At 34.4% G+C, this 15,546-nt stretch overlaps 1 protein-coding gene across 1 annotated transcript in view; it reads left to right on the top strand.

The window, feature by feature from the left end:
- ZNF385B (zinc finger protein 385B) overlaps positions 1-15,546 on the top strand; it is a 95,441-nt gene that overhangs the window by 27,180 nt on the left and 52,715 nt on the right. The window contains exons 3-4 of the mRNA XM_019654017.1: positions 7,025-7,135; positions 8,902-8,953. Of these exons, the coding sequence (XP_019509562.1) occupies positions 7,025-7,135; positions 8,902-8,953 (163 nt within the window). The remainder of the gene's footprint in view (positions 1-7,024; positions 7,136-8,901; positions 8,954-15,546) is intronic.

The raw sequence follows: 15,546 nt of genomic DNA, 5'->3' as shown, positions 1-15,546 counted from the left end.
ACTGATCTTCAAAATAGATCACAGGGTATTTTTTCCTTACTCTAGTCATCCTTTTTGTCAATGGAATATACAACACTTTTAATGAATCCCAGAACTTTTAAAAGAGGGCCTGACTATATGGAACTTGAATAAAAAATATCAATCCACTTAAACAAAACAAAAACGAAAACAAAGGAAAATCTAACCTACGCTGTACTCTGATTGGTTGCTTCGAATCTCTGGGCTGACTCCACTTATGTTGATATGTTTTACAGGGAATACTGACCACCATTAGGGAGGCTCTGGAAAGGGACTCTGAGATTCCACATAATTTCTGCAGCATTCAGATATTGTTCATTGTCAGCCAGCCTCAAAATACTTAAAAACCTACAACATTGTGATAAAACAATACTAGTAGTAATAATAATAATAATAGCTTTATCAGGTCTGAGACTTAGATGTAATATGAACTCTTATTTTCTTTAAGTACGTGTTGTGTTATTTTAGCTTTTATGACAGTTCTGAATGACCGGTTAACTTGCTGGTGGATTAGTGGTATCCCAGCCGGACAGGGGAACAGTTGATTTTTTTTACAAGGCCCAGCCAACGTGTGGTTTTAGCAATGAGCTGGGGATTTGTGGGATAAGCACCCTTTCAGGCACATGGTTCTCGGTTGCACCACCAGTCTGTGAAGAGAATGACTTGCCATTTGTCTTCCTTTCAGTGACAATGATGGCATTCAAATGGACCCCTGTCAGGGTGCTCTGGGTAAGAGAAGCAATGTCAGTATGGCAAGTCACAGCTTTTACACATTACAGATGCACAAAGTGCAGGTCTCGTGGTAGCGTACACTTGCAGGGTAACATTGCATGTTATTTATTTTTATTGAGCTTTCTGATTTGAAATCCAAAACAGTACAAAGCTGTGTGGTTGAGCTGATGTTGCCAACAATACTCAGTTGTTTGTATTTCATGATCTTTGAGAAGAGAAATTTCTCTTGTGATAGTTGTGTCTGTTTTGTTTCTATTTAAGTTCTCAAGGATTTGAGAAAAGTAAAACAGTAATATAAAGGAATGTGGTCAGAGAGTTTAAATATAAAATGCAAAGCCTTTTTTAAAGTAACTTCAGAGAAATGTTGCTCTTCAGTGACGTAGCTATCACTTTCAAATGTGTCGCTTCGTGAATATTTGAAGTTCCAATGAGACCCTGTACTCTCTTCCATAAATCCAGTATTGAAAAGGAAGGGGTGAAAAATAGTCATTCATTGTGTACAACTATAATTTGATAATGTCACAGTTAAAAAACTGATGGTTTGCCAAACTTTCAAAAAGCCCTACATCACAAGGGCTTAGTAGCTGAGGACTTCGCAGTAAATCAAGGACAGGTGCAAATGATGACTGTCATCTGCTATGTTAATCTCTAAGCATCCCCACAAATTTCTCTGTGTGTGTGTGTGTGTGTGTGTGTGTGTGTGTGTGTGTGTGTGTGTGTAAGCCCAGCAGTTACAATGGGGAAAGAGGATAGGACAGCTCCAATTTTTATTTATGACTTTCCTGAAGTTGCTCAAGAAGAAATCTTGAGCTTATCCTAAAAAGGGCATAAATGGATCAAAAAGAGAAAAACCGAGACTCACTTATCCAAGAAACTTTTATTTAAGCACCAAGTAGGTTTTATGTGTAGTTTGACTAGGCAGCTGCCTTCCAGGCTGCAAAAAGTCCAGAACACTTATCTTTTCTTCCCAAATCCTACAGTAGTGCCCCGCACAATACCCAACATCCCTGCTCAGTGTTCCCTTAGCCAGTACGTGGTTTCAGACCAAAAAACTTAAGGGTGACAGTTATTACGCCTCTCAAAGTCTCAGATTTCTCATTTGCCAAAGGAAGATAATTATGGAATGTGCCTCATGTGATGGTGGAAAATACACAAGAGAATCCCTTAGTATAGTTTCTGACACATTGTAGTAAGAGCTCTATAAATCTAAGCTGCTGTTATTCTACTGTTTATTATTATTACACAGCTAGAAAAGGAATTAAAAAGCAAGTATCCCTGGGAGGATAACACATTTATGTTACTGTTAAAGGGAGAACCCTGGGTGATTAAAGATGAGAAAATCAGAAAAGGGAGAAAGAAGTTCCAAGTAAGGGTGGGGCAGAGGAGACAGACCTTTAGGGGCAGTCTCACGCCCCCTTTTTTTTTTTTTTTTTTTGCTTAATGGTCACTTATTTTCCCACCCTCCAACTAAATAGAGCTTATACCATCTTTTTTCACTTTTTAACCTTTACAATTAGGTCTTTTCTTGTGTTTGAATAATCCTACTCCGACTAGTCTGGGACAGCATCTGAAAGATATTAGGCCTCCAGAAATGTGTGTTGGTTGACTGATTTGTACAGTTTACAAGTCAAAACCTGGTTTCTTCTTCTGTTTAGTAGAAAAGCTAGTATGGCCCATTATGTTGTATAATAAGTGCTTACCAAATGCTTTTTAGGACATTGATTAAAGTGGATGGCTAAGTTAAGATGAAGTTTCTCCATATTCAAGAATAGTATAGCTACCCAGCCGTTTCACCACGTGGAAGAAAGCCTTGTATCATTCGAGCCTTGTATCATTCGTGAGTTGTCTTCTGTGCCTTTTCACTGGGTGGTGGTCAGCCTACTCCAATCCCCAGTCCCACTTGATGGCTAGTGAAACCATTTTAAGACACCTAGAAGAAGAAAATTCAAGTTCAGGCCTCTTGAAAATTATTGAGATAGCCGAAAAGTTTGTAAGTCTATTTTCTTTGCCTAATGTTTCATCTAACAAAACTCTCTAGAATCAAAATTCTATCTAGTGTTAAGTCGTTTGATTATGTAGCCCCTCCCCCGCCCCTAGCGTGCACCCTCCCTCTAGTGAAGGGCCGCGGTGTGTGTTTCTTTTCCCTGTGGCTAGGTTGCATTTGCAGCTGCATATTTTTAATATAATTGCTTACAGTGTGCAGATGTAAATTACTTTTTTATATACTCAGTGAAAGTAATGATCTTTTAAAAAATTCACACAGATGCGTGGTTCCATAATCCTAGCGAATACGCTAAAGATAACCTGTTTGTTCCTATTCTGAAAATATAATAGGTGGTGTGATAAGGCCAGCTTCGCGAGTTTCTAAATACTGTAATGTAATAGTTAATTTGTCCATACATAGCCTCCAATTAGCTCCTAGATTTCTGGTAACAGGTCGCAAACCCATCTTTCATTTTTATTACCTACCAGTTAATTGCGCTAACAGGTTTTGCTTTTCATTTCTACATTCATTAGACAAAGTGGTAGTGTTCACTCTTGCAGCTTTTTAGTCAGCATTTCAAGCTTTTTAATCAGAAATAAGCAAAAAATAAAGGATTTTTTAAAATTTCATGTAAATGTGCTTGCTAGCCTCAAAAACCCAGATTACTACTTCTAACTTTTACTTTTTTAGAAAAGAAGAGGCTTATTTGGGACCAATAAATTCTGTCAGGTAAGGAATATTAGTAGTTAGAGCTATATGGTAGAGTTGTTTTCCTTAAAAAAAGCTTTTCAACATTATTTACCAATGAATCGCAATATTCTTAATCCGTAGACAGCTTTTTTTGTGCGATGTGAACTAACATGAGCTAATTTAATATGAGTATTTAACAAAGAATTTGTTCATTTAAAAGTAATACAAACATTGTAATAAAGATGTTTGAAAACACTTGTTCATTTAACAAATCATGTTTATGAAATGTCACTTAATCTTAAAAATAAGATTTAATTGTTGTGTAATTGAAATACCCCTAATAATTTTCCTGAGTATTCTATATATGAAATCATTATGATGTAGATATATAGTTTGACTAGACTAAATTGCATCACTGCATTTATCATATTTTAGGATTTATGAGAACATTTTAATTCATCCTGAAAATCGGTGATTGAGTAAAATAATTACCATTGATTTAGTTATTATTTTCATCTAACTTTTAAAGTATTATAGGAATGAAAAGGAAAAAAAATCAGGGTTTTACCACTTTATATTTTAAAAACAAGCGAGAAAAAGAGATCTGAAAGCATTTTCCATGTTCTTCCAAGTCTGGATCCCACTGAAATAACTCAGATATTTGTAGTTATTGCGCCAGATGGTAATTACTCAAAACATCATCTAGACAGTGTCGGTTTCAAGGGATCAGATGAATTGACAAGTGGAACATCCTTTTTTATACTACTTAAAGTTTTCTTTCAACTAAATCATGTTCCCCAAATGATGAATGAGAAATATAATTATAGAATTCTATGATAAACAGGCAGAGGAAGATAAAAGAGATTTAAACAGAAAAAAGCAAAAGGATCTTTTCCTGAAATCCTACCTTTAAGAAAATAGAGAATCGGTTGGAAAATAGAAAAAAAAAATCTGTTCCAAGTATAAAACAGGGAGGCTAAAACTTTCATATGATTAGTGGTAAGTCATCAAAGGATGGAAAGGCAGCAAGCGTTAATGACAGGTGATAAGGGATGGGCTAAAAGGGCTGTGTTTATCTAGTCGATTTTGTGGGGATGAGTAGGATTGTGTACGTAAAATAGAGAAGCCAATTCTGGTTTCAGTTTCTTGAAGGAACCTCCTTAATTTGCTGTTCAGGGAGCAGATGGCTGGGAACTCGCTTGCCTTTGTATGTGGAGGGCTCAGCCACAGTTCACCTTTTAGGACAGAGAGCTTTCAGCCTTGGGAATGAGTATCAACGGGTATATTCAGACTGATGTGCAGATGTGAGATTTGAGTAGAATACATTTTTATCAGGAGTTATTTAAAAAACTATGTAGGTAGCTAATAATTTCAAAAAATTAAAGAATATTTATATTCAAGGGTCACAGAGCTGTCAACAGATACCTTGGTTTACTAAAAATTTGGAACTAGATTTTTGTAGATGTATCTTATGTCTGTTTCTATATTGTGGTATGGGAACAATTAGGATATGTGCATTTATTTTAGATGATGAAAAATTTAATTTTTAATGTTAATCTTTAAAATTTTTTTTTGAAATCAGTATTAGGAAAGCATGTACATTAAAACTATGATTTCATAAATACATATTGCTGTGTTTTTTAAAGTTAATTTAAAGAAAAAATATTAACTGAATAATAACACAATAGTATATGGATTGGCAAAAATAATGACAGTGGCATACAAAAACTGGTGTTTGGGAAATTATTCATAGTTTTATGCCATGTAGTTTGCATGTCATGTATTTCTTAGATCTTGAGAACAGAAAATATCTCAGTAAAATAATCTACTTTTTAAGTTTTCAAAACAGTGTAGTTTTCTCATCCTGTCAATATAAGTAGGCTATTTTATTTCCCTGCCCAAACTGATTTGCCATCTCTAGTAACAATCAGAAAGTGTAGTTTCATGTTTTACAAATGGATGGATGAGACTTAAGTGTGTACGCACTCGTGAGTAAACTCACGAAGTGAATAGGGTTTTATTTACTGACATTGTGAGGTTTTCTTTGACTAGAGAGGGTTGTTTATTTTTTTATTCTCATTCAATAAAATTTAACATAATTAAATATAACCTTGAAGAAAACAAATCCCCAGATTTTCCAGTAGTTCTATTTTACATTTAGTAGTTAAGCATAATACTTGTAACATTTTTTTTCTTTTTTACTTTTTAAATTATATACATAAAATTAACTCCTAGGAAGTGTGTTTAGTTCTATGAACTTTGACACATTTATAAATGTATGTAACCACCACTACAGTCAGATTATAGAATTGTTCTATTACTCCAGAAAACTCCCCTCTTTGAATTTTTAAGTGTCCCAAACCACATAAGTGTTATTTATAGTATGAATACAGTGGCCTATCATATCTCTTAAACTTGTAGAAAAAATAGGCTACCTTACTATTCAGTAATTCTGTAATCCACCCTCCTTTCTAATGTATTTAAATTCTTCTAAATTACTAATTTTGCACTTCGTTGATTTATAGTTCTGATCAGGAGTAGTCTTCATTCCTCCTCTCTACCAAATATCATCAACTAATCCAATCCTAAACTCTAACCTCAAGAGATTTCCTAGATGATGGTATCAGTGGATCTGCCCTTGTTCATGTTTCATGTGTTTATAAGTAATGCTTTGTTCATCATCTGTATTGTTTTTTGAACTGCCAGTTGTCTGATGTTGATGCTAGAGATTATTATCTGGAATACACAAGAGAATCGCTCCTGTCTCTTTCTTTTTATAGCTTCTGCAAATAGTGTTGTTTGTTTGTTTTTTTCTCCCAAGTATTTTCATGGCTTTGTGCCATACTTTTTTTATGGTTGAGTACTTTTATCACTGTATATTTTCCTGAATATGTATAGTATATGCAAACCAATGGGAGAAAAGTCACAAGTTATAAGTCAAAACTTCACTTGATAAATATTTAAAACACAGTTGCATATTAACCAGTCTGTTATGAGCATTTGAGTGTACAATTGTGGCATGCATTTCCAGTAGAATGAATTTTAATCTAAAGTACATAAAAAGTAATAAATTATTTTAAAATGAAGATCAACATTTTCTGTGGTGTGATATGAGCCTATTGTTTATGACTTTGTCATAAATAAAAAATTAGGAAACTTAAAATACATTCGTAATAATTGTCATTTCAAACTATCATAAGTATTATCATCACATATAGGGAAAACATTAACAAGTTAATTTAACCTTGACCTTTGGATAGTAAATTTTCTTGTTTTATGATTCTTTTAAGGTTTTTCAAGCTTCCTTATATAGATATGTGATTTCTTGGAATTAAGGTTTTTCAAGCTTCCTTATATAGATATGTGATTTCTTGGAATGTTGGGTTCTCCTATGATTTATGTTATGATTTTGAACCAATTTTAGGGGGTTTGTTTTTAATTTCTGGAGACAAGTACATTATAATTGAATAAGATTCTTTATTATCCTTATTTGGGAATGAAAAGTTAAAGCCTTAAGGAGTAATACAGCTACTTTTATTTGCTCACACGATTGTCTATTCTTTGAAGTTATAAATTGACTATTTTACATTTGTTCTTCAGATGGATCCTGTACAAAAAGCAGTCATTAACCACACATTTGGAGTTTCCATTCCACCAAAGAAGAAACAAGTTATTTCTTGTAATGTCTGTCAGCTTCGCTTTAACTCAGATGTGAGTATCACCTTTTCATTGCTTTCTATAGTCTGTCAAGGTGAAAGTCTGATTGTTCTGAATATACACATTTCTTCATATTTACATACTCTCTAGCAGCCACTCCGATCGGTGGCCCCCTTATTTCAGTGTGCCAGTTTTCAAGGGATTTGGATTCAGCAATTCAGCACTAGACACTTAAACAATAGAGGGGCTAATATTAAAACTCAAGGCTTCCTGTATGTAATCAGTCTTACTTATAGCATTTTACACTTAATCCCGCCAATTATATTTACTTTGGAAAAGTACTTAAGTAGCAGAAAATATTTTTTAAAATTTAAAATGCAATGAAAGCATGAAAAAATTAAAATGCAAAGAATGCTAAAGAAAATCATTGGTATTACTCTTGGAAACAAGTGTCACATTTCGTGGGTGTGTGCCAAATCATGTTAAATACCTGAGAGGAAAATTTACTATACAATTTATATTTTCCCAGAACCTGGAAATATTGGGAAATGTTTGTAAATTATTTTGTCTAGCCAGCCTAATCATCCTGCTAAAAGAAAAATGGGGGGGGAGTATAAATTAATATTTTATGAAAGTAGATTTTAAAATGTAGAAATAAAATTACATTAAATCAAAATTAATAATATTAGAATGTGTATAATACCAAATTACCAAGTAAAGCCAGTGACCAATGCAAATCTGAATCTGGAGACTACATATTAGTATGTGATATTTCCCAAGTTGCTTCACCCAGACCATTTTGCAAAGAGTATTTAACAGGAGTCATATTAATTGCAAATGTTAAAATAATAAATTCTTTTGTTTACATATACCATTAAATGATATTTAAATAATTCAACATGGGAAGCTTAATAAAAATATAGTCATTGAAAAAGAGGAGATATGTTTGTCAGGATTTATAAAAGTATACTTAATGAAATTTCAATTAAAATTCCAATGATTTTTTTTTGGCACTTGATAAAATCTCAGCTCTTACTCAAGAATTAAAATGTTCCTAAATAAAGTACAAAATGATAGTCACAAAATAGTCATGGGGTTGGAAATACAGTATGGGGAATATAGTCAATGTTGTAAAAACTATGTATGGTTTCAGATGGGTACTAGGCGTATTGAGGGGATCACTTCTTAAATTATATAAATGCCTAACCACTGCACTGTACACCTGAAACTAATATAAAATAATATTGAATGTCAACTATAATTAAAAAATACGTACATATAGTCACATGATATAAAGCTCAGCATAGAGAATATAGTCAATGGTATAATAGCTATGTATGGTATCAGATAGGTAGTAGACTTGTTAGGTTATCACTTTGTGAGGTGTATAGGTGTCTAATCATTAGGTTGAAACTATTAATAAAAATATAAATAAAATAAAATGTTCCTAAACAAATTGGGAAGTACAAAAGTCTGACAATTAAGTTCGCGAACTCATCCTAGAAAAAGTGCTGCATACCTCATTGCTGAATATCACTATAGTCACCTTCGAAGTACTCCCCTTGGGAAGCTATGCACTGACACTAGTGCCTAGTCCACCTTTCAAATCAATTTTGGAACTCTTTTTCTGGAATGGCCATAAGAGCTGTCATCGTATTACGCTTGATGTCCTGAATGTCATCCAAATGTCTTCTTTCAATATTTCCTTTATTTTCGGGGAAAGAAAGAAGCCATTGGGGGCCAGATAAGATGAGTAGGGAGGGTGTTCCAATACAGTTACTTGTTTACTGGCTAAAAACTCCCTTTGCTTTTGTTCATAGGTGAGCTCCTTCGGGACCATTTTTGCACACACGTCTCATGCCCAGATTTTCAGTTAAGATTTTCCTGTTTCTCTATTTATGTTTACTTGGTCTGCTATGCTTCTCACAGCCAGCCGACAATTTTGACACACAATTCAGCTCGTTACTGACCACTTTGACCTCTCTTCATCCGTGATGCATTCTCTCCCCTCAGAAAAATGTTTAATCCATTTGTACACTGCCATTTTCTTCATGGCATTATCCCCATAAACTTGGACTAACATGTCCCTGATTTCACTTCCACTCTTGCCAAGCTTAACAAGAAATTTATTGTTCGTTGCTCTAATTCAAGCTCAGACATTCTCATGACAGCATACAAAAACAGGCAACAACAATAATGAACACCACTCAGCAAGACACTGCCACATGTCGGCATGAACACAACTGTGAGACGCTAATATACCAAGGTTATGAAACTCACTGAGCTGCTTGTATAGTGCTGTCAATGTAAGCGCATGGTGGCAAGTTCGTGAACTTAAATGTCAGACCTTATATATGGTATTAATTCATTTGAAATCTCGATATTATTAAGATATCTATTCTATTGATCTATAAACACAGACTGATCTATAGACACAGCACAATCCTGATCAAAATCCCAGAAGACTTTTTTGAAGAAAATGCCAAGCTATTCCTCAAATGCACATAGAAATGAAAAGCCCTAGAATAGCCCAAACTTTCTTTTAAAAAAGAGCACATTTTGAGAACTTACTCATCTTGATTTCAATACTTAATATAAAACCTACAGTAATCAAGACTATAATATTGGTGAACAAATAGTAGACACAATGATCAATGGAACAGAATAGAGTCCAGAAATAGACGCATACCAAATGGTCAGTTGATCTTCACCAAAGTTGTAGAGACAATACAATGGAGAAAGGCTAACCTTTGCAACAAATAGTACAATTGGATAGCCATATGTAAATTTTTAAAAAGCACCTTGACTAGCTGCCTCACATAAAACGCTAAAGGTAACTTAAATGGATCATATATATTACTATAAACTTAAAACTATAAAGCTTCTAGAAGAATACATAGGAGAAAATCTGTGTGATCTTGAGATAAGCAAAGATTTCTTAAATAAAAGTATGAACTATAAAAATATTGATACATTGGACTTCATCAAAATTTAAAACTTCTGCTCTTCAAATGACAGTTACACTGTTGAGAAAATGAAAAGAAAAGCTATAATCTGAGAGAAAATATTTTTAAAACACATTATGCATATACAAAATATTTAAATAACTTACAACTCAATAATAAATAATGAATGGGCAAGATATTTGAACAAGCACTTTACCAAAGAAGAAATATGAATGACAGGTAAGCTTGCAAAGCAGTGTTCAACATCATTAGCCATAGGGAAATGCAAACCACAATCCGATAACGCAATATCTGTTAAAATGATGAAAATTAAACAAATTGATAATGTAAGTGGCAAAGAAGAAGAGCAGCTAGAAACCTTCATTGTTGGTAGAAATACAAAATGGTGCAGGTACTTTGAAAAACAGTTTGGTAGTTATTTATAAGAAATTTTGTAACATTAGAGATACGTTTCCCATTCAATCCAGTAATCCCACCTCTAGGTATTTAGCCATGAAAAATTATGATCATACATATGTGTTTTTTATAGTAGTTTTATTCATAGTTGCTCAAAACTGGAATTAACCCAAATGTCTGTCAACTGAAGAATGAATAAACAAACTGCTGTAGTCATACAATGGAGTACCACTCAGCAATAAAAAATGATGTACTGATACATCCTACAACCTGGATGCATCTCAAAGGCAGTATGCTAAATGAAAGAATGTTGGACACAAAGACTATATACTATTATATGATTGCACTTACATAGCTTTCTGCAAAAGACAAAAGTATGGGGACAGAAATCAGATCAGTAGTTAACAGGGACTGAGAGTAGGGTGAGGAAATTGACTACAAAAGGGCATGAAAGAACTTTTCGAATGATAGAAATACTCTATATCTTTATTGTTGTGGTGGTTACACAACTGTTTTTGTTTTTCAAAACTCATAGATCTCAATACCTAAAAAGGCATTTTACTGTACCTAAAGTATAACTCAGTAAACTCAGTAAACCTGACTAGAAAAGAATAAAAAATAGTCAGTAGAAGACTAACTAATGATAGAGATGTCACTACAAGATATGTTAAACTATAATATTACTACTAGATTTAAGATATAATAATTAAAGGACTTTTCCAAGAAAAGACAGAATATAAATACTGAAATAGATTCAAGGATATTTAACAGCTTTACATAGTTAGTATCCAAATTTCTACAGTCACACAGGGAAATTCAAGTATTTATAATTTTGTGAATATGAAATGAAAACGCTCACTACGTAATTACTTAGAAAATGAATGTCCACCTAAAGATAAGCTCCATATTTAGTTCTAGCATGCACACTGCAGTGATGCTAGATGTTGAAAACTTTTCCTAATACTATGCAAATGGATGGCAATATGAAGCTGTAAAAACCTTGCAAAAGATGCCAACTTTCATGAAGTCTAGGAATGTCATGTTAGAGAACTGCTTGATATACTCATAGCCAAAATTAGGATGTCTATTAGAAGAGTTCATTTAAGAGGAGAAAAGTAACAAGGTTGATGACACATAGGCTCTTCAAAACAAAAGGTTTTGACTATCAAGTGAATAATGAAAGTTTGGGGGCAGTTATGAATCCCTTGAATTTATATTACATGATTCAAAAAGCAAATTAATTTTGAAAGATACATTGAAAAATCTTGTTCCATCCTACCCCCAATCCTCCCACACCAAATGTTATTTCTGTCTATCTGTAACCACTTTAATATTTCTTGCATATCTTTCCTGGGTTTGTTTATGCAAATATAACCAAGTATGAATATATATTCTTATTTCTTCTCTTTTCTACATAAAAAGTAGTGTACCATTTACACTTTTCTTTATCTTGCATTTTTTACGTAACCATAATATATCCTGGAGAATTTTTCCTATCAAAATATAGAGAGCTTCCTCACTTTTTTTTTTTTACAGATGCGCTAAGCAAAGATGTGTACATTCTAATCTCTGGAACATTTTACTGTATTGTCTTAGATGGCATAGGGCAGTTAGGGTAATAAATGGCATTAAGGGTGCTGATCAGCTGACCTTAAAATATTTTATCCCGGATCATTCCCTGGACCCAAGAGTCCTTAAAAGTAGAAAAGGAAGGCAAAAGAGAAGGTTAGAGTGACGTGACGTGAGAAGAACTCAGCTGGCCATTGTTGGCTTTGAAGGTGAAAAAAGGGACGACAAGCCAGGAATGTGAGTAGCCGCTAGAAGCAGGAAAATGAAAGGCATTGATTTTCCCCTAGAGCCTCCAAAAGAGAGTGCAGTCCTGCCAACACCTTGGTGTTAGCCCAGTGAATCCCATGTCGGACTTCCGACTTCCAGAACTATAATATAATTAACGTGTTATTTTAAGCCACTAAGTTTGTGATAATACAACAGCAATAGAAAACTAACACGGTCAGTAGTCTATGATTGGATGTCCCGTAGGTTATTGAACTAGTCCCTTATTGGTGAACACTTAAGTTGTTCTCGATTGTTTGGAATTACATAGATTTTTATAGTCAACAAATGACAGACCTAGGACATAAATTAGGGTCTCTTGCCTCTAAATCCACAGCTCTTGCTATCATATTTGCATATTTGCCTGACATAATGACTTTGCTCATTTTCTTAGCATTTATTGAGCTTTTATTTTATGCCAAGCACTGTACTAGGCCCCAGAGACGGGAAGCGCTTTTACTGGCCAATGGTGTGAGTAAAGGCATCTCAGGATTAATCTCGTTAGATCCTCTCAGAACCTGTTCCCCGTCTTCAGCTCTATATTTTTATTATTTCATACACAGAAAGGCCACATGGTATAGAACAATGGATTCAGAGCCCTAGAATGTGATTTAAATCCTAATTCTCAACTTGATAAACCCCTATGCCACTGTTGGCCTCAGTTTCCTCTTCTGTAATATAACTTAAAATGGACTACATGATCTTTAGGAGGGCCATTCCAGTTCTGTGATGGCATTTCTGTTAGGACAGGATATAATAAACACCTTACGGGTAAAACAGCTAAAACAAAAAAAGAAAAAAAGAATGACTACAAGTTTTTTGTTTTTCGTTTGTGTCATGGGTCAGCTGGGGGCGGAGTGCCAGTCTTGTTTGTACGCCCATCATTGCTCTGGAAGTAGGTTCATATTTGACTTGAGTTGCATTCCATGTCAGTAGTTTCTTTCGTATTTATTAACTGGGAAATGGACAAATGGACACACATGAGCATGTGATCACCAGCTTCCTAGTTACCACTCAAAAGCTCGGTGGAGAACGGAGAAAGACATTAAACTTCTGAGTCATACTTAGACCCTGGGCAGTAAAGCCACATCGTCTGGATGGCAAATTCACAAGTGTGATATATACATATTCTCCATGTTTGGTAATGGTGTCGTAATCTGCACAACTGAGCTCTGAAACTGAGTGGTTTTTATTTGGGGGAGAGTTTATTTTATAATTACACTATTTACATGTTAATGTACAAATGAAGAAGGTGCTCATATCCTTATTTTCTTTAATGACATTTCTATTATCAGCCTGAGACCGAATTGCCTTCACACTTCAGTGTAGCAAATAACGGTTATTGAACAATCTGGAAGGCAGGTTTGCACAGTAAATGGACTGCATGCTACACTTCTCCATAACTCATGTATTGGGTTGTTGGAAAAGTTATGACGTATTTTTCTGTTTTTCATTGCCAAAATACATTATGAGTTTTCCGACAACCCAATAAAGTACAACAGGGCAGGCATCATGCATTAAAATTCAGTGTGACCTAGTTTAAGTGTCCCGTAGTAGCCCCCTTTGTCCAGTAGTATCATCTCAGTAGAACTCCACTGCTGGAAAGCAAAAGGCTACAGCTTTATTCACACAATACAGTGTTATGCAGATGAGCAAACATTCATCACAAACACTTCCCAAATGAACCTTTACAAAAATTAACACCATTAACTTTGCCAGGGGCAGGCATTGCAGTCCAGGAATAATGTCTTTCCAACTGAGTCCCAGACATTTGCACCAATGTGTGCAGCACCCGGATCCCTAGTTTCTCCTTGGCCACCTTTTCTTCCTAATGTGGTTTAAGCCGAGCCCTGAATGACGTGGTCCTCAGCCTGAATACCCCTTTCTTTCCAGTGAATGAGTGCACTGCGACTGTAGTATGGTCATAAATTGATAAGCCTGAATCTGATTCTTCACCCTTTTACTGGGAAATATGGGTCTAGAGTTAAGCTTTTCCAGGGAAATAGGTCTCCTATACCGTTCTGTAGCTGGTTTTAAATACAACTATCAAAATTATTGGGCTTTTGGTTTTCATACAAAAATACTAGAAACTCTCACTAACATAGGTTTTTAAAATATTTTTGAGGCTAATGTTTCTCTTTTGGGCTAGGTTGAAAGTTGGCAGATCCCATATAATTTCTAATTTGCTTATTAATCTCAGTTCCTTGGAGAATAGTAGCAAAATGATAAAGGAAACTTATCCTTAAATTCTTACACAAAATTAATGCAATTTGATTCTCTTAAATGTTTACAAATAGACATGATCTTCTTTTATTATTATCACAGAACAGTTAAACATAAATACCCTTAATATATGACTGAGTCCTTTATGCTTCATAGGCAAATCGAAATGAGAGCATAATGATCATTTTAATCAAATTTTATATACTCTTAATTCAGGGATTGACCCTGAAATTTTAATACTCAGCATTAATACCACAATTGATTAAGAATGAGATGCAGTGCCCCTAATTGCTGATCCTACATGGCTAATCAACTTTACAGTATTACCTTTTGAATAGAATTATAAACTTCACATTGTGTACTCACCACTCAGAGTCAATTTTCCTTCCATAATGATATAGAACCCTCTTCTACCACCCCCTTCCCCTTACACAGTGTGATATATAGAGGATGTAGTATAGAATTGTACACTTGAAACCTATTTATTTTACTAACCATTTGTCACCCTGATAAATTTAATTTTTAAAAGAATGATATACTTCAAATCACTTACAATTTACATTTTTTAAAATTTATCTTACTTTGTGGTTCCTTTAGGTTTTTAATTTTATTGTATTCTCTGTCTTTGTTTTGGTTTTTTGGTTATCCAATATCTGTGTCATTTTAGCTCACTGTTGGTTTTGCTATGTTCTATTTCCTCATGTCTCCAGACATAAGGAGATGACATCATGACATTTGCTTGATTTATGTTAGACTGATTAAGTACACATGGACAGGAAACTAGCGGTTTGCTTAGGAATTAAAACGGCAGAGGAACCAGCCATTTGTGTGAACACTTCTGTGGGTGACCTGACTCTCCTATTCTTTACTATAAATCTCTCTGAAATTTCAGAAAGTGCAACTGTTCAACAGTCACTTTCAATTCCCACATGACTGCATTGGTGTGTAATTGATACGTCTGCAATGCCGCTTTCCTCTGCATTTTGCATCTTTACCGTAGCAGTTTTTGTTGGAATAAGGACATACAGAAGTATGCCTCCTGGATCT

The sequence above is a fragment of the Hipposideros armiger genome, unplaced genomic scaffold (assembly GCF_001890085.2).
Source record: "Hipposideros armiger isolate ML-2016 unplaced genomic scaffold, ASM189008v1 scaffold_212, whole genome shotgun sequence".
NCBI classification, from domain to species: domain Eukaryota; kingdom Metazoa; phylum Chordata; class Mammalia; order Chiroptera; family Hipposideridae; genus Hipposideros; species Hipposideros armiger.
This window is presented reverse-complemented; position numbering and strand designations above follow the sequence as displayed.